This window comes from Patella vulgata, chromosome 3 (genome assembly GCF_932274485.2).
Source record: "Patella vulgata chromosome 3, xgPatVulg1.2, whole genome shotgun sequence".
Lineage (NCBI taxonomy): Eukaryota > Metazoa > Mollusca > Gastropoda > Patellidae > Patella > Patella vulgata.
The window spans coordinates 2,029,456-2,051,591 of record NC_065881.2 but is presented as its reverse complement, the minus strand read 5'-3'; the positions used below and the strand labels follow the sequence as shown (position 1 = coordinate 2,051,591).

The 22,136-nt window shown below is 38.8% G+C and overlaps 2 protein-coding genes and 1 long non-coding RNA gene across 4 annotated transcripts; 1 reads left to right on the top strand and 2 right to left on the bottom strand.

Moving 5' to 3' along the window:
• The first annotated feature begins 293 nt into the window (after window positions 1-293).
• LOC130012294 (uncharacterized) lies at window positions 294-2,830 on the top strand. The gene is made up of 2 exons (XR_008787705.1): window positions 294-661; window positions 751-2,830. It is a non-coding gene; the product is annotated as an uncharacterized LOC130012294 (long non-coding RNA).
• A 94-nt stretch (window positions 2,831-2,924) lies between these two features.
• LOC130012293 (uncharacterized) lies at window positions 2,925-5,470 on the bottom strand. The gene is made up of 2 exons (XM_056099881.1): window positions 4,145-5,470; window positions 2,925-3,850 (listed from the first exon to the last, which is right to left on the bottom strand). Exons 1-2 carry the CDS (start codon window positions 4,493-4,495, stop codon window positions 3,068-3,070), a joined length of 1,134 nt encoding a protein of 377 aa, XP_055955856.1. The 5' UTR covers window positions 4,496-5,470; the 3' UTR covers window positions 2,925-3,067.
• Window positions 5,471-6,705: 1,235 nt separating this feature from the next.
• LOC130012264 (protein suppressor of hairy wing-like) lies at window positions 6,706-20,226 on the bottom strand. 2 transcript variants are annotated; one of them, XR_008787657.1, is made up of 5 exons: window positions 19,215-20,225; window positions 12,003-12,676; window positions 10,200-10,255; window positions 9,359-9,575; window positions 6,706-7,883 (listed from the first exon to the last, which is right to left on the bottom strand). XR_008787657.1 is itself a non-coding variant. In XM_056099715.1 (2 exons), the coding sequence occupies exons 1-2, from the start codon at window positions 19,536-19,538 to the stop codon at window positions 11,987-11,989; spliced, it is 1,014 nt and encodes a 337-aa protein (XP_055955690.1). In that variant the 5' UTR covers window positions 19,539-20,226; the 3' UTR covers window positions 11,458-11,986. The 2 variants fall into 2 exon arrangements, 1 of the variants encoding a protein (XP_055955690.1); XM_056099715.1 differs by lacking the exons at window positions 6,706-7,883; window positions 9,359-9,575; window positions 10,200-10,255 and having other exon boundaries at window positions 11,458-12,676; window positions 19,215-20,226.
• Window positions 20,227-22,136: the final 1,910 nt, after the last annotated feature.

Genomic DNA, 22,136 nt, shown 5'->3' with positions numbered 1-22,136 from the left:
CTCCCAAACAAGCCACCGGATGTTGACAGAGTTAAAGGCTTAGTTAAAGCGGAAATTGTAGTTTAAAATTTTAATTATGGATTTTATCAAAAATGGACATGGTTTGTTTGTAAATTTAGAATTAAACCAGTCTCTGTAAATATAGGCCTACATATAATATGTAAAAGGCGTCGACTGAGCAGAACAAAGTTGGTGTGGTTTTTGTTAAATATAAATATAAAACTTTCATAATTCAGTTTCTCAACTGATACAAGTAATGTTAAATAATCTCGTTTTTCCGAATTGATTTTAATTTAGATCTAAATTGTTTGATTAATTTTGTTTAAAAAAAAGAATTAAAAAGTAGGAGAATTATATTCATTGACGTCAAAATGTATGACGTCTTGGGCGAGATTTGGTAAGTTGACATGCGCATTGCCGGTTTTCCCTGTGTATCCGGTTCCAGTCTGATTTGTTTTTATCAACAGTCTGCGAGTGACAATTTTAATTACGCTCCTATGACCTCCAGGGACAGAACCACGCCCAATTATTGTATAAGAACTTTAACACACCATCCACACAAGTTTTCATCTATAGCATTTTGAAGTATCTACACAGAAGTACATGTGTAACGGCACCATGGTAAATATTGTGGTTGTTTTTGGATAATTAAGAGTGACAGGTTAGTTACTGAAGGGATATTTCGAGGCCCGAATTGTCAATCATTGTTCATTTATTTAAACATTAAAGAGTTATTTTATTTACTTACAGGACCAGAAAAGAAAAAAAGAAACAGAGAGGATATAATTCAACGTGTTCTGAATGAGACAACAACCAGCTTTATAAATTATCAAAGAGAACAAGAAAGATCATATTTTGAATTCGAAGAAAAAAGAATGAGAATGGAGGCAGATTCAGAGAGACTTAGAGAAGAGCAGAGACGGGAGGATCGACTTAGAGCTGAGGAACAACGACGCGAGGATAGGGAAAGAGATAGGCAACATGAATTAAGATTATGGAGTTTGTTTGCCAATCAGGGATTTCAGCAGCATCAATTTTCTCAACAACAAAATGGACATGTTCCGCAGCCACAATTTTTACAAGGAGCTAATGGACACACATATACAAATTTATAAAACCATATTATTTTCAAGACCTATCATTTTGTGCCAAAAGTTCTGCTATGTAGAGCATTTATTTTCATTGATAACAGTTAATTTTTGTTTGTAGAAATACATAGTTTTATTTATCATTCCATTGTGCCCAGGCTAGAGTTTTAATAAATTAATTTCCATGTTTTAATTATTAATATCCATATCATTTAACTTAATGTATCATGAAGCTGAATCATATTATTTTCAAGATATACCATTTTGTGCCAAAATATCTGACATGTAGCGCAATTATTGTCATTGATAACAGTTTATTTTTGTTTCTACAAATACATGAATTTTATTTGTCATTCCATTTTACCATGGCTCAAGTTTTAATAAATTTATTTCCATGTTTTAATTATTAATATCCATATCATTATCAAATGTGTCATGAAGCTGATATATGTACTTGGTTGTGAAAGTTAACTGTAGTTGTAACACGTTTTATGTGATTTCAGTTTTTATGAATTTAAATTACCAGTATGAGATTAATTGTTTCAATGGCATTTAGCAATTGAACTGGGAATACACAGGACAATCCTTGTTTATATCTAAAGCAAAGTTTTGACTTGGCTTCTTATCGTTATCAAATAATGCGAAACGGTATGAGGTGGGTGTTTTCTTCTTTGTAAGTCAATTGATAAGCCCCTAATAAGAACAAAACAGTTTGTTATGTTTTCAAAAATGGTAAATTCTCTTTTATTTAATACATTAATTGAAAGACATAAATTAAAAATTGATCAATAACTTTATAGTGTAGGCTTGTACAGTGGACTCGGAATATTCCGAATTATTAGACCAATCTGGGGACCCCGTTAAACGATTTCTGTTGAATTAACATTGGATAATCTGGCCTTCAATCAGTGGGTGTTAACCCACAAGCAATCAATTATCGGTGAGCTTAAAGTATGTGTCAGTCTTTGTTAATAAAACCTTGATAATTTTATAATTTCTTGTAAGAGAGTGCTTGGTATTTCATTTGATTTTTTCACGTCAAATACAGCAACATTAAATATAAATTGCTGAGATGAAGAATCACTATCATTATAATATTTTGTTCATAACGACGCACAAGTGTTTTGTACGCACCCAAAGTAAAAACATAATAATTTTATATAATAAAGTTTCAAATGTACAAAAAGGTTTATCATATTTTTAAGTTCTGGGTATTCGAAGGTGCATTAAAATAATACTTTGGTATTCGAGGTACAATAATACTTGCGGTTTTGAGACAATTAAGTATTCCGTCATGGTGTATAATCTGGCATTGTATCGGTCCTGTACAATGTTGAAAGTGAAAGAGTCCACTGTATATTTTTAATTACATACACTTCTTCAATGATGGACAACAAAGATGACAATTGGACCTCTTATTATATAATCCAACTCTGGCTTAATGAGATGCATGGATCAAAAATCAAGATGCCAAAAGGTGTCAATTTAAATTCTGTATCCAAATACCTTTAAATTAGTATGTGACTTAGAAATATGCTTGGAATATTTAAATTTGAATGTACCATAATATTACTTTTAAGAAAGAAGATATTGAAAATTTTGGAAACAAATTGAACTCCATAGCAACCATTTGGCCAGAGCTGATCACATATATAGTTATAATAGACCCACTGTGTTATAAGATTATCAGTTATTTTTCTGTTGTATGATTTTTATTATGAAAATAAACCAATTTAGTTTGACCATTTTTTAGTTTTCTGCAAACACACAAAATGAAACAATAAAAGTAAACAAAAGATGGCATATACACATAGAAATTCTTTGTAGTGAGTGTATGTAACAGTATGGCCAATTATTACTTTCTTAATTATTTGTTTTGTAAGGTTAAATTATTCCTGGAAGTATTCAGCCAGGATATTTCTAATGTTAGTGCAGTCTGCATTGATTGCCTCTTCGTTACTTTGATTTGGCTGAGGCATTTAGTTTTCTCCCTTTGCTACATCCTCTAGCCATTCAACCCTAAATGGGTCTTTTGCTTGTTCGCATATGTTATGAAGTATGCAACAGGTCATAATAATATTGAGGACCTTGTCAACATTCATATCCAATCGCTTTAATAAGCAGCGCCAGCGACCTTTTAGGCGACCAAAGGAATTTTCTACCGTCATGCGTGAACTACTTAGCTTATAATTAAATGTCTTTTGTTTTGGGGTCAGGTGTCTATTGTCTGTGTATGGCTTCATTAGAAAGTTGGATAATGGATAAGCCGGATCACCTAACAAGACGATAGGCAGGCGCACATTATTGACATCAATCATCTTGCCGGCAAATAATGTCCCAGACAGCCCTTTTGCATATATTTTGGAGTTTGCATAGACTCGTGCATCATGAACACTTCCTGGCCACCCGATATTTAGGTCTGTGAATTCATAACGATCATTCACAACTGCTTGAACAATGATGGAATACCACCCTTTTCTGTTATGGAAGTCAGCATGGTTCATGCTCGGTCCTAATATAGGAATATGACTGCCATCTATTGCTCCACCTGCATTTGGAAATCCCCATTTCGACCGATACCCATTTACAACTCTATTCAGTTCTTCACCTGATGGAAATTTAATGAATTTGTCCTTGATCGAAATCAGGGACTCACAAAATATGTGTATAATTGAAGACACGGTTGACCGGCCAACCCCAAATAATGCAGCCACAGTTCTGTACTCAGCATTGGTCCCTAAAACCCATAAACTTATGCCAACCTAAAAAAAAAGGGTTACCATACTTTAAATGGGAGGGGTAGAAGATTGTTCTCAATATTTCCAATCATTTTAGTTCAGTGATAAAATCTATTATTCAGTCTAGTATTAAATTGACAAAACTAGATTTGTTTTTTACTAAGGCCATCTACATGTACAAACAAATATCTACTTCCAATCCAAATCAGTAGGCGGCCAACATAGAAAATAATAGTATGTGTTGCATGTTCTTATATTCTCCAAGCAGAAGTGAATATCTCAACCAATACAGCGATCATAAAATGCAAAATAGCCTACCTGTCGCTCAACAGATATTGGTTCCCTCATACTTGTTACTTGTTTCTCAAGAAATGGTCTCAAAATTCTGCACAGATATTCAAATGTACATTTTGACATTCTGAAGTTTTCCAAATACTGTATATCATCATAAAAGCTGAAAATAAAATGTAAAGGAATTAGATTAGGTAAATAATTAAACTTAAAGTAGTCAATATCATCCAAAATCTGCGACATTGAAAACACAAAGTATTTGTCAATTTCAATCAACATTGATCTTGTGATCTTAACGGGGAAAAGATGGGTTTCTGATATCCAATATTTGAGACAAAACAAACATTTAACCATTGGTACACGAATTGTGTAATGCATTTCAGTGTCATTTGTAACAAGGGACTAGAAGAACGAGGCTAGACATATTCCCACAAGTCATATTCTTATCTGGAGAGCATGCACAATAAATACTATCAGTGTAGACTGGAATAACCAGTTGCTAGACATTGCCATTCGATTTAGACATCTAGAGTATTTCGCCGAATATAACTAATTAGAAATTATGTGTTGCGACCCATTTGTGTCAATTTCTAGATCCCAAATATTAACAATTTAGCTCTTTTAAGCATGCAACTATTATTATTCGAAATTAAAAATTGTCTATATGGCACATATAATAGCACAGGCCTATTTGTGTGAAGATTGTTTTGTTTTTTTAGGTTGTTTTTTTTTTTTGGGAGGGGGGGGACGTTATATTTTCTATAAATATTTAATTGATGACCCCTTGGTTAATATTTGTTTTATACACCTTGTCCGTGTACATATTTGACTACATTATAATGATTATAAATTTTAAAACAATATATATGAATATATCAAACCAAACCTGTATGCGTGATTCCACCAATTGTCACTGTGATACCGTGACTATATTCTCCTGTTGGTTGGCATGAATATCACAGAAGTGACAATCATTAGCATCAGAAAGAAGTACCTTTGTTGACTCTGTCGTTGTCTAAACTGTTTAATTCTATGTCTCAAAGCATTAGTATTCATTTCTAGGAAATGTGTATAAACTATCCGAGAGTAAGAGAAACAAATTTCGCGGATTTTTTTTTCACAGGATGTTTACATATTCTACCAGGAAATGGTATGTACGCATGCATAGTTAACTCTAACCTCCGACCGAAGAGGTCAGAATAGTTAAACAGGTTTGACTTATAGTACGTGTGAACGCAACACGACGCTGTCTTAAAAACCCCGGCGATTTTGAACTGGTTTAAAAATAAGCGTCTGAACGGGGTATTAGTCACGTACATGCGTGAACCGAATCCACGCCAATTGACTCTATGATAGACGTTACTCACTGAGCCACCACGACTCCCTTGATATTATAATACTTGATATAATATCAAGGTTAATTTACGTCCGCTTCCATTGAGATGATACGGTAATCGAGTAGTTTCCTAGTAAGATTGGGCGTCTAAACTTTTCATATATCATGTCATACTTTTTACTGGAAATAACCACCTGATAAATACATTTGTGACAATGTATCTTTAATATCCTTGTGGTTGAAGCGGATATTTAGTTGAGAGATTAATTCTCCAAATATTGCTTGGGGTTGCGTGACCGAATGGTTAACGCGAGCGCGTTAGATCATAAGGTCTGTCATTGAGTCAAATGGCATGGTTTCGATTCCCCACTTGTACGTGACAAGACGTAGTGTCCAACCTCATAAGTTTTCACCGGGTTTTGCGGTTACCTCCCACTTCTAAAGATCCTTAAGCGAATCCTTTACATAAAACAAACCATGTTAGTCCCGAAATCTCCCTTTCTGTAAACCGAAATGTTTTCGGGTATTTCAGATTCTGCCCTTCTAACATTCATCGACCCCCCACGCCTCTCACTGACAGGGATCCCGGACAAGTGGGATGTGACCCTGGGCGTTCTAGTTGAGTTTTTTTTTAACACCGTCGACATATGATATTTCTCTAATCCATCAATTAATTAGCCTGCACGTGTACAGGTCTTTAGCACGACGGTGGCCAGTAATAAGCCGGGATCGAACCCACACCAATTGATTCAATTAAAGCGGACGTTAACCTAATCGTCCCCCTATTGACTCATCCTGGGTTGGCAGTGGTGTAGGCCTTCAGACTTGGCAAGAAAAAAGGTGTAGTCATTCGGATGGTACAGAAAACTGAGGTCCCGTGCAGAACCCTTGACATAAAAGTAGGCCGTAGCGTCGTTGACTGGTTAAATTTCCCCTCATAGCGCCTTGTGTGTGGCGTATGTCCGTCTTTGTTAACCCAATCGGGGCAGAAGAGAAGGGCGGGTATTATAGACTTGATGATACTTGATATATTTGATACTTTAAAAAATGGGAGCCGCCGTGGCCGTGGCTCAGTTATTCGTTGACTAGGGGCAAGTGGTCCAATCCCGTTGTTGATTTCGAAAGTTCTCTGTGATTTTCCGGTGAACACTTTGACGTACATTTGACAGTTGGAATTCGATATAAGAGGAGGGCGTAGCGGCGTATGTCCGTCTTCATTATCCCAGTTGGACCAAACTCGTAACAGGTTAAATCTCATTTTACTCCCTTTTATTTCATGTATGCAAACTGGTACATAGAAGAGGTTGATTTATGACATCATGAATCACATCGATATTAACTGAACAAAAACAAGCATATTTGCATTTCATTAAAACAGCGATTGATTATGTTTACTTTTATATTTACTTTTATATTTACGGTCACTTTTATCATGGTCTTCAAGTCAATGAAACACGCCACACCGCCTGGTTAGGTTAGGGCGCCGCGGTGGAAATGTTTCAGAGACAATAAAACAGAGGTCGGATTCAATTTAAAGATAAATTTATTTTCCTCAACAACCCAGTATTTTAACTAAACAGGCCCGGGATTTCCCCACCAACCCAATATTTTAACTAAACAAGCCCGGGGTTCCCCGCCAACCCAGTATATTTATTAAATAATCACGGGGTATCCCCCACCATCCAGCACTTTAACTAAACAATCCGGTGTTTCCCCCACAAACCCAGCAATAAAAGCACTATCAATAATCGGTATTTGGAACTTGTGGTATATTCTACTGATATCTTTCCGCTACTCTTGGCCTTAAATCTCTCCACCAACTCAGCATCTTGATTAAATAAGAACGGGTTTTCCCCACCAATCTAGTATTTGAATATAATAAGCAATCAACCCAGAAAGAGCTAAATCTCTATTCTGTGGCACCCAGTAATGGACACAAATAGGTCGCAACACATAATAATGTATTATGAATATATATAACCTGATTTACATTCAATCGTTTCTATCATACTGTAATTTATAATCAGTTATGTTTGGCGAAATACGCGAAGGGTCTGAATTTAAAAGGTAATATTCTTCTACGTGGGATATATTTAGTCTCCTTCATCGAGTCCCTTAATGCAAATGGTACCCGAAGCATTCTACACGCGATTCAAGTGCCAATGTTAATATTTTCATTTTGACTGAAACATCAATCGTTTCTGTTTGCATTGTCGAAGACTGGATGATATTGAGTTAGTTAGCGACTTGACTCCTTCAATAAGCACGGGGGTTTCGTCATCAATAATTTCATCTAGATAAGCACTGTCAATGATCAGTATTCAGGACTTGTTGCCCTACACCTCGCCTTATATCTGTACGTGGTTAATTTGTTGTGAAGAGCTTGATTAATGGCCACGTTCTTGTCCTTTGACATTGCTACACAGTAATCTGAAATTATTAACATACATTATAAAATGGCCATTGTTTCAGTCTAGTTGGCTAATATGTATTAGGTATGGGCTGGGTAACCCCACACTGTAAAAAATATCCATTTTTAATGTGAGCGAATTCAGTAGTTTAGCACCTTTTTTTGTCAATTGATGACATTGTGTTAATAGTATGAATTATTTCTTCAAATTACGTGTTTTATCTATTTCAGTGGAATATTCAATATTAAACAGGAAATTTCCGTGACATTTAGGGAACAATGTTTTATTCCCTTCTATAATGGACTTAATTCTGTTATTTTACGGAATAAATGGTGGAATGACCAGGAGGTTTCGTGAATATTAGGGATATAATGTTTTATTCCCTTCTGTAATTCTGTTATCGGTACTGATAAGTAATCGTATACATATATAATCATTCCTAATAATTATCATGTTAAAGTACTCATTTCAATATATTAACCATAATATGAAGAATCATATTTTGTACCGTTTGGTATATTAATTGACATGTATATCTAATTTCCATTATTTATAAGATCTATAAAGTTTATTGTTATTCATCATACGGTAATCAGATTGTAAGTATTTTCATAAATGTGTAAAAATATGTTTTAACGCTGCGTGTGTGAAAAGGTAGTATCTGGTAATCAAGCACGCTTGAATCTGGATAGTATAACCGGTTGGCCAGTGTAAGTCGGTTTGTCTCTATGACAGCGTCTACATACCTGCAAATTGATAATACCGCAAACTCACATCTGAAAGCCTCCAACCACCGTCGAGTAGCGGTTTGTGATACCTTGCTCTCGATTCTTATATTAGCGAACAGAGGTTACGTTTAAAGATTTCCTTCGATATCACTTCGGTGGAAGCGGACAGTAAATAAAGTCATTAATGCACACGTATAAAGTCAATGGTTCGTTCAATGAAATTTTTATCACCTTCATGCTCAGGAAACAAAATTTACCAAATGGAATTTATGTTAATTGAAGGAATTTCTGTAAATTAAAGGATAAATAAATACGGATAAAATTTTCATGGTAATTTTTGTTTCCGTAATTTTTTTACGTTTTTACATGGATATGTTTGTTACAGTGCAGGGTCTAAACCAACTGTCAAGCGCCTTTTTTAGCACGGATAAATCCCGATTTTCTGTTAACCATTTGAGCTAGAGGCGTGTCCTTGTCAAACATCCCTGCTAGCACCATTAACAAGAGCTAGATTATGACCTTGTCAGACATCCCGGCTAGCACCATTAACAAGAGCTAGATTATGACCTTGTCAGACACCCCGCCCATAGCACCATTGACAAGAGCTAGATCTTGTCCTTGTCAGACACACCGCCCAGCACCATTGACAAGAAGAAACCGGAATGGAAAATTTCGAAAAATATTCTCGGCCTACACCGATATCGAACGTGGTGTTAATATGCTGGCACCATAGTAACCATGCCACACTGTGAAAACAAAATTTTACCTCTTATGGCTTGAACTACGGTTGCATCCAATGACGCCAGACCAGGTTTAGGATCTTTTGATACTGAACCGAAACATAGCTTTTCTTTTGTAAACATGACGCTCAGAAGGTGACGAGTCACGGATTGTCCACTCTTTGTTTTCTCGAATAATTTCTTGACGTGGACGAGATCTGATGGATATATGAACACACCATACCCATGACTGAGTTCAATCATCTGAAACAAAATAATATAGCTATGTATACAAATAGATGTGTGGGCGGTGGGCGGGGAGAGAGAGAGAGAGAGGGGGGGGGGTGTCAAACCTAGGTCATTTCGTGACTAACATATGATTCAGTACTACTTCAATAATTCGCTCGCGATCCTACCCCTTGTCACGTACAGGCGGGGATTCAAAACCACTCGACAACCAAATCAAAGTATGACGTCACATCTTTATAAGTGAATGGGTTCGGGGTTCTAACCCAACCGTAACCTCCAACTGTGTTGTACAGTCCTGGGATTGTTATGATACAGACTTCACTCCAAATGAAACAACAAAACTAACAATGAATCTGAAATAGGCCAGGGGGGGAGGGGACTTTACTCAAACTGAAACAACAAAATAACAATGAAATGAATGAATTATAAATAGACTGCGGGTGTTGCTCGTAGGGGTCTTTAGCAGTGGGAGGAAACCGCAGGACCCGGAAAAAACCCACGAGGTTGGACAGGCGACCATACTCCTTGTATTTGAAACCACGCCAGTTGACTCAATGACAGGTCTTATGATACAACGCGCACATGCTAACCATTCAGTCATCCAACCCCCACCCTTGAATTATAAATAGGCCTGCTTACTTTATATTTCTCTGATGTTCTTTTATTAAATCTACCGGCTCAGGGCAATACAGTGTCTGTAAAAAATATAATAACGACTCGTTCATCAGAATTTACATGTTTTAACGATATTTTCATATTTTCTGAATAATGGTTTATATTTCCTACACAATAATACTTAGAAATTGTATTATATTTCGCTTGAAAATAAAAGCTACATAATGGAAGTGGGGAGGTCTACTTGGTCGAGGCATATTACTTTCCTTGTTTTGAGGTGCCTCTACCTGTCCCAGCAAACATTCAAAATTTAAACATTTTAGTTTTGAAAACTGACTTAGAGGATTATAGGATTGTAAGGACTGTCTCCAAATGAAACGTGGTTTAACGTCCTACTGTTCTGCTACGATTGGTCTTATGAAGACGGGCATACGCCATACAGTGTAGTATGAGGGGATTTTTGCCTGACAGTCGCTCTACAGCCTACTCTTGTATCGAATTCCAACTGTCAAGGGATCTTTTATGTACACACCAATGTGTACACGGGACCGCTGCGTTTCGTCAAAATCCGACCGGCCATACGTTGTTCTGTTGTCCTGCACTACTGACAAGGAGGAACCACGCCGGAAAGACGCGATGAACTTTCTCGGCCAACACAGGGATCGAACATGGGACCCCAGATTAGCGAGCCAACGTCTTACTAAGGCACCATTGCTCCCTAAATGGTCAACAAGATTTACATCAGTGGAGCAAACCATCAGTATTGCTTTCATTCGAGACAAATCTAGCTTTAGCCAGACCATGGCTTAACAAGCTATCGGACTTGTTTCTTCATGATCGTAATAACACTACAGAATCAATGATTTTACAACTTTATTGCTAAGCTGTAATGGCTTTAAATGTTCCTCGTCCTCAATAATAATAGCTGCTAGGAATATCTGAATGAGCTTTGATCCATTTCGCTCTACACCCTAATTTATACCCCCTATTTCTGTACGTCTTAGATAGCCTTGACGTTAATTTCCATCCCAAATATGGAATAAATCTCTTTATTTCACAGGACTAAAGGAGGAGACATTATATTATTTAGCCTACCAACCATAGGTCAATTAACAGACAGAACTTGATGGGTATCTTGACAATGGTTATGATTTTACCAAAATATCACTGGGTTTTTTTATGTATAACTATCTATTCACGTTCATTAAGTACGTGTGATTTGACTCTATAGACAGAGTAAAGTACGGTCTACTCTTATATCGAACTCCAATTGCCATGGAATCTTTTACGTCCTCCAATGACAAGAGAACATTTCTCGGCCAACGCCTGGATCGAACCCGGACCTGCTCGTTAATGCTTCAACGACTTAAATCACCGAGCCCCCGTGGCCCCTATTTATAAATGACCTGTACAAAATACAAATGAAATGAAATGGGGTTTAACGTCCTACTGTCCCGCTCCAAACTGGGCTAATGAAGACGGGCATTCGCCATACAGTGTGCTATGAGGGAAATATTGCCCGGACAGCGGGGTTACGGCCTACTCTTATATCGAATACCAACTGTCATGGGATCTTGTACGTGCACGCCAATGTGAACACGGGACCTCAGTTTTCCGTACCATCCGAACGACTAGACGGCTGTCCTTGTCAGACACTCTGTCCTGCACCACTGACAAAGGGAAACCACACGCAACCTCCAGCGGCTTACCCACTTAGCCACCGCAGCTCCTAAAAGGTTTGTCTAAAGGTAGAAACAATACACTGATGGAAAGGTTTAACATCGTTAGTTTCCTATAACATAGAATATACATTAAATATACATGTACCTAATGGAAGACCTAACTCTGCCTGTACATTGATATCCATGAAGTTTACAATGTTCTTCCAGGTCAAAATATTGCTCAAAGCAAATTTGACATAATGTACATTGATATAAAGTACTTGCAATAGATTCGCCTTCTTTAACATTTTGTCCTATGATAGGAGATTCTTCATATTCCATATGTATTTTACAATGTTCTTCTAAATCAGGGTATAAATCAAATTTTCTTTCACACAAGTTACACTGAAAATAATTCAAGTTATCAATTTCCTCTTCTTTAACATGTTTCTTGTGAAGTTTTTCCAAATCAATTTTTTCTTCTTGAACATGTCTTTTGTGGAGTTTTACCGCATTATCAATATCGTCTTTTTTAACATGTCTTTTGCTGTGTTTTACAACATTAGCAATTTGCCCCTTTTTAACATGTCTTTTGCGGTGTTTTACAACATTAGCAATTTGCCCCGTTTTAACATGTCTTTTGCGGAGTTTTACAACATTAGCAATTTGCCCCGTTTTAACATGTCTTTTGCGGTGTTTTACGATACTGTCAATTTTTTCTCCTTCAACATGGATCTTCTTGTTCACGTGTAGTTCATAGTGAAGATCTAGATCACTGTACTCTTTAAAAATCTCATCACAAAAAACACAATGATGGAATGTTTTAACATTATTAGTTTCCTGAAATATACGAAGGTTATAATATCATTAGTTTCCTGAAATATGTAAGTTATAACATCATTAGTTTCCTGTAATATATAAAAGCTATAACATCATTAGTTTACTGTAATATACTATTCAAAAAAAGTAGGGGATATTTGATTTTTAAGTGTTATTAAAGTCACCTAATGAAAATGACGAGGAAACAAATGACAAAATGAAATGAAGTTCACATTCATCGATTTATTCCAAATGATCGTTAGACTAAGTAAGGCACAGACTGACCATTATAAGGGTAAAATGATACCCGGGGTCAAACAGCAAAGTTACCACAGCATCACAACCAAGTCAGTAACGGGTAAATCCTCCTCTGTTTGCCAAACAAGCATTGATCCGACGTGGCATACTCCTAATGAGACGTCTAAGGTCATTTTGGTTCAGATTGTCCCATTCCTGTTGCAACGCAGCAGCAAGTTCTTGGACATTGGCAGGACGTTGTTGACGTTGACGTAACCTCTGTCCAAGCATGTCCCAGACATGCTCGATGGGGGAGAGGTCGGGACTCAGTGCTGGCCAAGGTAATGTGGCGATGTTCTGTTGTTGGAGGTAACCTGTAACGATCCTGGCCCTGTGACATCTTGCGTTGTCATCCTGGAAGATGAAACGGCGGCCATGACGTCGTGCAAACGGCACAACATGGACTGCCAAGATGTTGTCCCGGTAGTACTGGCCTGTAACACGCCCTGCAACAACATGTAAAGCCGTTCTTCCAGCAACAGTGATGCCTCCCCACACCATAACAGAACCACCCCCAAATCGATCATGTCTGATGACGTTAACGTCTTGGAAGCGCTCGTTTCGACGACGCCACACCCTCCTACGTCTGTCCAAAAAATCAACAGTGAACCTTGACTCATCTGAAAACATCACATTGCTCCAGCGTCGATTATCCCAGTGTTGACGATCACTACACCAACGACGTCTTGCCTGAATGTGATGATCTCTCAAACAAGGGATCACGCGAGGACGTCGGGCGCGAAGGTGACCCCCTATGCAGTCGATTCCGAATCGTCTGGCCACTCACTCTCACACCAGTGTCTGTTTGAAGACGAGCGCTGATCTGATTTGCTGTGATGACACGATTTCTCAAGGCCAAGGTACGGATAAATCGATCCTGGGCTTGAGTTGTCGCCCTTGGTCGACCTGAGCGTGGTCTGTCCTGTACAGATTGTGTATCACGGTATCTGGACCATAGCCTGCTTATGACAGACTGAGAAACATTCATCGTCCGCGCCACAACCGCCTGTGTTGTGCCGATCTGTAGCATGCCAAGGGCACGTAACCTTTCATTTTGGGTAAGCCGACGCATATCAAAATTTGTTTTCTGGTCACTAAAACAATTAAACTGATGTTTCCACCCTGGAATTCAATGCCACAATGACTGTAACATTCAAAGTCAGAGTCGTGCAAATCTTGGGTTGGACCCCCATGATGATCCCAAGCATCACCTGCATTCCATGCGGTAGCTATTGGTGCGTTTGGGCGTCACATGTAACTGGAAATGTTTCTTCTGTTAGGTTCTATAGTGACTTTTTTCGTAGTCATTTGCATATTTTAGTATTATGCCCCCAAAATCAAATATCCCCTACTTTTTTTGAATAGTATATATAAAAGTTATAACATCATTATTTTTCTGTAATATATAAAAGCTTTAACATCATTAGTTTACTGTAATATATAAAAGCTATAACATCATTAGTTTCCTGTAATATATAAAAGCTATAACATCATTAGTTTACTGTAATATATAAAAGTTACATTATTAGCTTCCTGTAATGTATAAAAGTTATAACATCATTAGTTTCCTGTGATAAGTTATATTATTAGTATCCTGTAATATATAAAAGTTATAACATCATTAGTTTCCTGTGATAAGTTATATTATTAGTTTCCTGTAATATACTATTCAAAAAAAGTAGGGGATATTTGATTTTTAAGTGTTATTAAAGTCACCTAATGAAACTGACGAAGAAACAAATGACAAAATGAAATGAAGTTCACATTCATCGATTTATTCCAAATGATCGTTAGACTAAGTAAGGCACAGACTGACCATTATAAGGGTAAAATGATACCCGGGGTCAAACAGCAAAGTTACCACAGCATCACAACCAAGTCAGTAACGGGTAAATCCTCCTCTGTTTGCCAAACAAGCATTGATCCGACGTGGCATACTCCTAATGAAACGTCTAAGGTCATTTTGGTCCAGATTGTCCCATTCCTGTTACAACGCAGCAGCAAGTTCTTGGACATTGGCAGGACGTTGTTGACGTTGACGTAACCTCTGTCCAAGCATGTCCCAGACATGCTCGATGGGGGAGAGGTCGGGACTCAGTGCTGGCCAAGGTAATGTGGTGATGTTCTGTTGTTGGAGGTAACCTGTAACGATCCTGGCCCTGTGACATCTTGCGTTGTCATCCTGGAAGATGAAACGGCGGCCATGACGTCGTGCGAACGGCACAACATGGACTGCCAAGATGTTGTCCCGGTAGTACTGGCCTGTAACACGCCCTGCAACAACATGTAAAGCCGTTCTTCCAGCAACAGTGATGCCTCCCCACACCATAACAGAACCATCCCCAAATCGATCATGTCTGATGACGTTAACGTCTTGGAAGCGCTCGTTTCGACGACGCCACACCCTCTTACGTCTGTCCAAAAAATCAACAGTGAACCTTGACTCATCTGAAAACATCACATTGCTCCAGCGTCGATTATCCCAGTGTTGACGATCCCTACACCAACGACGTCTTGCCTGAATGTGATGATCTCTCAAACAAGGGATCACGCGAGGACGTCGGGCGCGAAGGTGACCCCTATGCAGTGTCTGTTTGAAGACGAGCGCTGATCTGATTTGCTGTGATGACACGATTTCTCAAGGCCAAGGTACGGATAAATCGATCCTGGGCTTGAGTTGTCGCCCTTGGTCGACCTGAGCGTGGTCTGTCCTGTACAGATTGTGTATCACGGTATCTGGACCATAGCCTGCTTATGACAGACTGAGAAACATTCATCGTCCGCGCCACAACCGCCTGTGTTGTGCCGATCTGTAGCATGCAAGGGCACGTAACCTTTCATTTTGGGTAAGCCGACGCATATCAAAATTTGTTTTCTGGTCACTAAAACAATTAAACTGATGTTTCCACCCTGGAATTCAATGCCACAATGACTGTAACATTCAAAGTCAGAGTCGTGCAAATCTTGGGTTGGACCCCCATGATGATCCCAAGCATCACCTGCATTCCATGCGGTAGCTATTGGTGCGTTTGGGCGTCACATGTAACTGGAAATGTTTCTTCTGTTAGGTTCTATAGTGACTTTTTTCGTAGTCATTTGCATATTTTAGTATTATGCCCCCAAAATCAAATATCCCCTACTTTTTTTGAATAGTATATATAAAAGTTATAACAATGTTATGTATTGAGAGAAAGTGGTTTTAACATCCACTCAAAACAAACTAGGTCATTTCTTGAGCAGTAGGAGCGAACTGGCTGAATGGTTCATTGAGTCATGATGTGGTTTTGAATCCCTGCTTGTACGTGAAAAGGAGTAAAGTCCCCTGTGGGTCATTCCATGTCAAGTGCTAAACCCTATTTCTCTCTCTTCAGGGATCACGTGGCTAAGTGGGTAAGACGCTGGCTCGCTAGCCTGGAGGTCGGGTGTTCGATCCCTGCATTGGCCGAGAAAGTTCATCCATATTTTCCAGCGTGGTTTCCCCTTGTCAGTGATGCAGGACGGAGGGCCTGACAAGAACAGCTGTATAGTCGTTCGGATGGGACTAAAAACCGAGGTCCCGTGTACACATTGGCATGCACATAAAAGATCCCTTGGCAGTTGGAATTCGATACAAGAGTAGGCTGTAGGGCAAAATTTCCCCTCATAGTACACTGTATGGCGTATGCCCGTCTTCATTAGCCCAGTTTAGGAGCAGAACAGTAGGACGTTAAACCCCATTTCATTTCATTTCTCTCTCTTCGATTCTTCTACAACCTCTGTCAGTAGGATGCACTATTCCTGTACAATAATGGAAACAAGACTTTATAGAGAGAGGGAAACTGGGTTTAATGCCCACTCGACAAAAACATATGGTTTAATTTTATTTCAATAATTCGATTCCCCGTAGGGGTCTTTAGCAGTGGGAGGAAACGGGAGGACCCGGAGAAAACCCACGAGGTTGGACAGGCGACCCTACTCCTTGTCACGTACAACTGGCCTTTCGAAACCACGCCAGTTGACTCAATGACAGGCATTATGATACAGCGCCCACGTGCTTACCAGGGGCATAAAAACATTTTTGAATCCACTAGATGGGCTACTAGTCTACTGTCAGACACTAGCCCGGCATTAATTTCCACTAGTCCGTAGTTCGACAAGGTACAAGCTTTGATCTTCAATATTTGGGCGCCTGTTTTGTTTTGTTACCTGCCAACCTATGTTTTTGAATAAAGATCGTAGACTTCATTGCCTAACAATTAAGGATGTAAACGGCTACTCAGTTTTTTGTAATATATCACGGGAAATTGACGTCTATAAATTCCCACTTGAAGTTTTGTTGTATACGGAATACGGTGCGTTATGTTATTGTAAGTACTTACTGCAAAGCATGAGACAGTCTCGACTGATTGACAAGTTAATTGTTTTACAGTATTTATTAACTTGGTCACTCTATAAACAGTCTCAAAAGGAAATCAGTTTGATGTGCTGATATAATATTAAAATAGACAGGATAGTAAAATTGTTTACATTATCACTCGAGCACGATGCTGTGTGTCGATAGGGTACCATTGAGCATGCCATGTGCAACGAACACGTGTAGTAAATTCTTTGGAAATACCGGACATGTTAAATAATCAAAATTATTTTGTATTTGAAAATCCAATGGCATGCTTTCAAATATTTATGTCAAAACCAATCTTATAAAATATTATGTAGGCTTTTTTTTTAAAAAAATCAACCTGATTTCAACTGGTGAATATGTGACTTGTCAAAGAGTGCAAGGTGGAGAAAAATGTCAAGAATGAATGAATCGACGAGGTACTAAAAATGTCCATACTGCCCTAAGTTTTATACAGAAAATCTATTGTTATAATAGAGTTTTGTGTGGAATTGGAGAAATAAATGTAGGATGTTTTTACAGTTTATTTATCTATATCTCTAGATTAATTTACAAACCAGTAAAAGGGCACTAGCCCAGGACTAGTACGGTTAAATAGATCACTAGCCTGTAAGTTAATTTTGGTAGGCCCGGGCGTCGGGGTATAGATTGTTACAAGCCTGCTTCAACTGGGCTTATGAAGACGGGCATAAGCCATACAATCTTCTATAAGGGAAGGATTGTCTGAAAAAATACTGATGAAATAAAATGGGGTTTAACGTCCTACTTTTCTGCTTTGACTGGGCTAACGATGATGGGCATATGTCATACAGTGTGCCATGAGGGCAATTTTGCCCGGACAGCAGCGCAAAAGCCTACTCTTATATCAAATTCCAACTGCCAAGGGATCTTTTATGTGTGCACCAATGTGTACACAGGACCTCAGTCTTTTGTTCCCATCCTGCACCACTCACAAGGCGAAACCACGTCGGAAACAGTAGGGTGGCCCATGTACTCTACAGAAATAAAGTCCACCGCTGATAGTTCGAGACTACCACTGAAGCGTGCACATTCGCCGTGCCGAGACCAACTTTCTGACAGTATGATACTATAAATAACCATGGCACGTGCAATTCTCTACAAATCTATCAACTATTACAGCCGTAAAAAATTTATTGTTGACGATTTTGAATAGCAGTGAAATTAAGCTTCTTGGTTATTACAGCAGATTTAGAAATTACGTTCGTTTCATTTTTTAAATCGCTTTATCATTAACTGTACCGTTAAGAGCGGCATCTTTTGGTTTAGTACAAATAATATCTCTGAATCACTCGGGTTAGACAGGAACATGATACTAGCAGTAGTTTCATTTTACTTTTACAAGGTTCTTAAAACGATTGTTGAGCTACCTAACGTGCTTATTTCTAAATTCAATTTCTTGTTCTAGCTTTCTGTTATGTTTCGTAAAAAAGTAGTCTTGATTATCCCGACCTGTCAATCAGACGTAGAATGGTCAATAGACTGGTTAAGCGAGACTAATTTCAAAACAAGGGCACGTAACCTATCTTTTACTCAAAAGTGTCTGGATGTTATGGACGACACTTGGAACCAGTTTTCAGTCTATTATTTATAGATGATTAATGGTCATAGCTTATTAAGTACAACATGATCGTTTATTTAGTGACTATAATTGTGTGAAACTGATTTAAGGCTTGGCATATATATAAATATTGTGGCGTAATTGTCGAGATATATGGAGATATATGGAGATATTTATTTATGGTGGGTCACCCTAGAAACAGCTGATGAAATTTCTCAGCCAAAAAAAAAAATATACAACAAAAAAAAAACATGAACTGCTTTTCTTTTTTTGTAGATAAGCTTACATGTAGATATCAAACATACCAGTTGATCTCTTGAAGCAGGATGGGGTTGATCCGGTGATCCCGGAAGGGGTTCATCTCGTGATCCAGGAAAGTGTTCATCTATTGATCCAGGAAAGGGTTCATCTATTGATCCCGGAAGGGGTTCATCTCGTGATCCAGGAAAGCGTCCATCTTGTGATCCAGGAAGAGGTTGATCTTGTGATCCAGGAAGGGGTTCATTTGTTGAATCAGGAAGGGGTTCATTTGTTGAATCAGGAAGGGGCTTATCTGCAATGCTATCACGCCATTTACGCCAATGTTGTTGTAAATTTTTAATCCCTTTGCTCCTTTTTCTTCTAGGCATTGTGATAGTCTTTCCTGATCCAACTTGTTCAGTTTGTTTTATCTAAAATAGAGAAAAAAATATTTCTAAATGTTTGAAATGAAATCAAGATTAATGTCCTACTGTTCTGTTCCGACTGGGCTAATTAAAATGGGCATATGTCATACGGTGTGCTATGTAGGAAATTATGTCCGGACAGCGGCCTACTCTGATTTGGAATCAGACTGACAAGTGTCCCATTCTGCACCAGTGACTAGGGGGAACCCTGTGGAAAATCCATGTTAACTGTCTTGGCCAGTGCAAATCGACTGACCTGTCCAATATCTGCTACTGCACCACACAACAACTGTACATATCAGATCGAGTGAATGGATCCAGGAGGTCGGCCGTAAAAGTCCTATGCTGGGTTAATAAAGACGGGCATACGCCATACAGTGTGCTATGAGGGAAATTTTGCCCGGGCAGCGGCACTATCGCCTACTTCCAACTGCCAAGGGATCTTTTACGTGCATTCCAATGTATACACAAGACCTCAGTTTTTCGTCCCATCCACATGACTAGACAGCTGTCCTTGTCAGGCCCTCCGTCCTGCATCACTGACAAGGGGGAACCACGCTGGAAAATCTGGATGAACTTTCTCGGCCAATGCAGGGATCGAACACCCGACCTCCAGGCCAATGAGCCAGAGTCTTACCCACTTAGCCACGTGATCCCTGAAAGTCCAGAGAGAGAGAGAGAGAGAGAGAGAGAGGAGAGAGAGAGAGACAGAGAGAGAAATGGGGTTTAACATCCACTCGACACAAACTAGGTCATTTCGGGACAAACATATGCTTAATTTTTTTCAATAATTCGCATGCACGTAGGAGTCTTTAGCAGTGGGAGGAAATCAGAGGATCCGGAGAAAACCCACAAGGTTTGACAGGTGACCCTACTCCTTGTCACGTACAACTGGGGACTCAAAACCACGCCAGTTGACTCAATGACAGACCTTATGATACAGCACGCACACGCTAACCATTCAGCGATCGAACCCCCCAATGCAACGAAACATATGCCGACAGCAGCTAAATCGTCCGGGCAGTCAACTAGATTAAGAGTAACAACTCATTAAGTAATTATCAGAAAATCACTAGAATTTGTTTGGTTTGTATAAAGTTCTGCCCCATGGTAACGTTTAGTATTTAATATCATGGATTTAGCTGTTCAAGTTATCAAAATTCATTGAAAATCAATATACTTGTTCATCTCAAGACCTTAAACTGAAGCCAATCCGATGATAACTTTAGCCTCTAGAAAGTCACAAGATTTTTCAAAGTGATCAAGGGTCATAACTTTGGCAGTAATTATCAGAAATTGTTGAAAATCAATAGGATTCTTCGTCTCATGACCTCAAACACTGTATAAATTTGAAGTCAATCGGATATCATCTTTAGCTTCTTGAGCATCCGGGGATCACATGGCTAAGTGGGTAAGACGCTGGCTCGCTATCCTGGAGGTCGGGTGATCGATCCCTGCATAGGCCGAGAAAGTTCATCCAGATTTTCCAGCGTGGACTGGTTTCCCCTTGTCATTGATGCCGGACGGAGGGCCTGACAAGGACAGCTGTCTAGTCATTCGGATGGGACGAAAAACCGAGGTCCCGTGTACACATTGGCATGCACGTAAAAGATCCCTTGGCAGTTGGAATTTGATATAAGAGTAGGCCGTAGTGCCACTGCCCGGCAAAATTTCCCTCATAGCTCACTGTATGGCGTATGCCCGTCTTCATTAGCCCAGTTTAGGAGCAGAACAGTAGGACGTCACACCCTATTTCATTTCATTTCATTTCTAGAGCATCCACAAGATATTTTGAAGTGTCCAAGGGCCATAACTCTGGCAGTAATTATCAGAAATTGCTGAAAATCAATAGGATTCTTCGTCTCATGACCTTAAACACTGTGTATAAATTTAATGTCAATCAGATTTTCACTTTGGCCTCTAGAGTGTCCACAAGCAATTGTGGGCGCCGGACCGACGAATGGACGGACGGGGGTGACACAATTGAATATATGACCACATTTCAATGTAGGCGTATAAAAAAGAAACTAAAAATAAGGGGGGATATTTCCCAAAAGTTATATAAAGCCAGTACGAGTCATGATCGACTATATGCTACATGAAATATGTAGGCTCATTTAAGGTAACAGCTCTTTATAAATCCTATTTCGTTTCATGTTTTTTAATAGTTCAAAATTTTGTTTTCTTTTCTTTACTACACTGGAAGAGTTGTTATGTAACAGGCGTTCTAGTTGATGTGAGGAATTAGCTAATGAAATGGTCTGTTACAGCGAGTTCTTGGCGTGATCTTCACAGAACTGTGGGTAAACCCCTAGAAACGTTAAAGCTGATTGATTAATCAATGTCTTTCATAGGGTCGAAAGTCGCTTGTATGACACCTGACATGACCTCCCAGTACAACTGGTCAGATCTTCATGTAGTGACAGCCGATTCCTCTGCCCCCTCCCCAAAAAACCCATAAGCGCATGTGAATTATTGAAATATAATTGAACCAAGTGTTAGTCCCAAAATGAACAATTATGTGAAATTTACAAAGAGCCAAGTTAAATCTAAAAGGCGTAT

Coding starts and splice junctions, on each gene's coding strand:
- LOC130012264 (XM_056099715.1), bottom strand. CDS start 19,538: ATGCCTAGAAGAAAAAGGAGCAAAGGGATTAAAAATTTACAACAACAT. Junction 12,677..19,214: donor CTGCTTCAAGAGATCAACTG/GTATGTTTGATA, acceptor CGTATATTTCAG/GAAACTAATAATGTTAAAAC.
- LOC130012293 (XM_056099881.1), bottom strand. CDS start 4,495: ATGCATTACACAATTCGTGTACCAATGGTTAAATGTTTGTTTTGTCTC. Junction 3,851..4,144: donor CAATATCTGTTGAGCGACAG/GTAGGCTATTTT, acceptor CTTTTTTTTTAG/GTTGGCATAAGTTTATGGGT.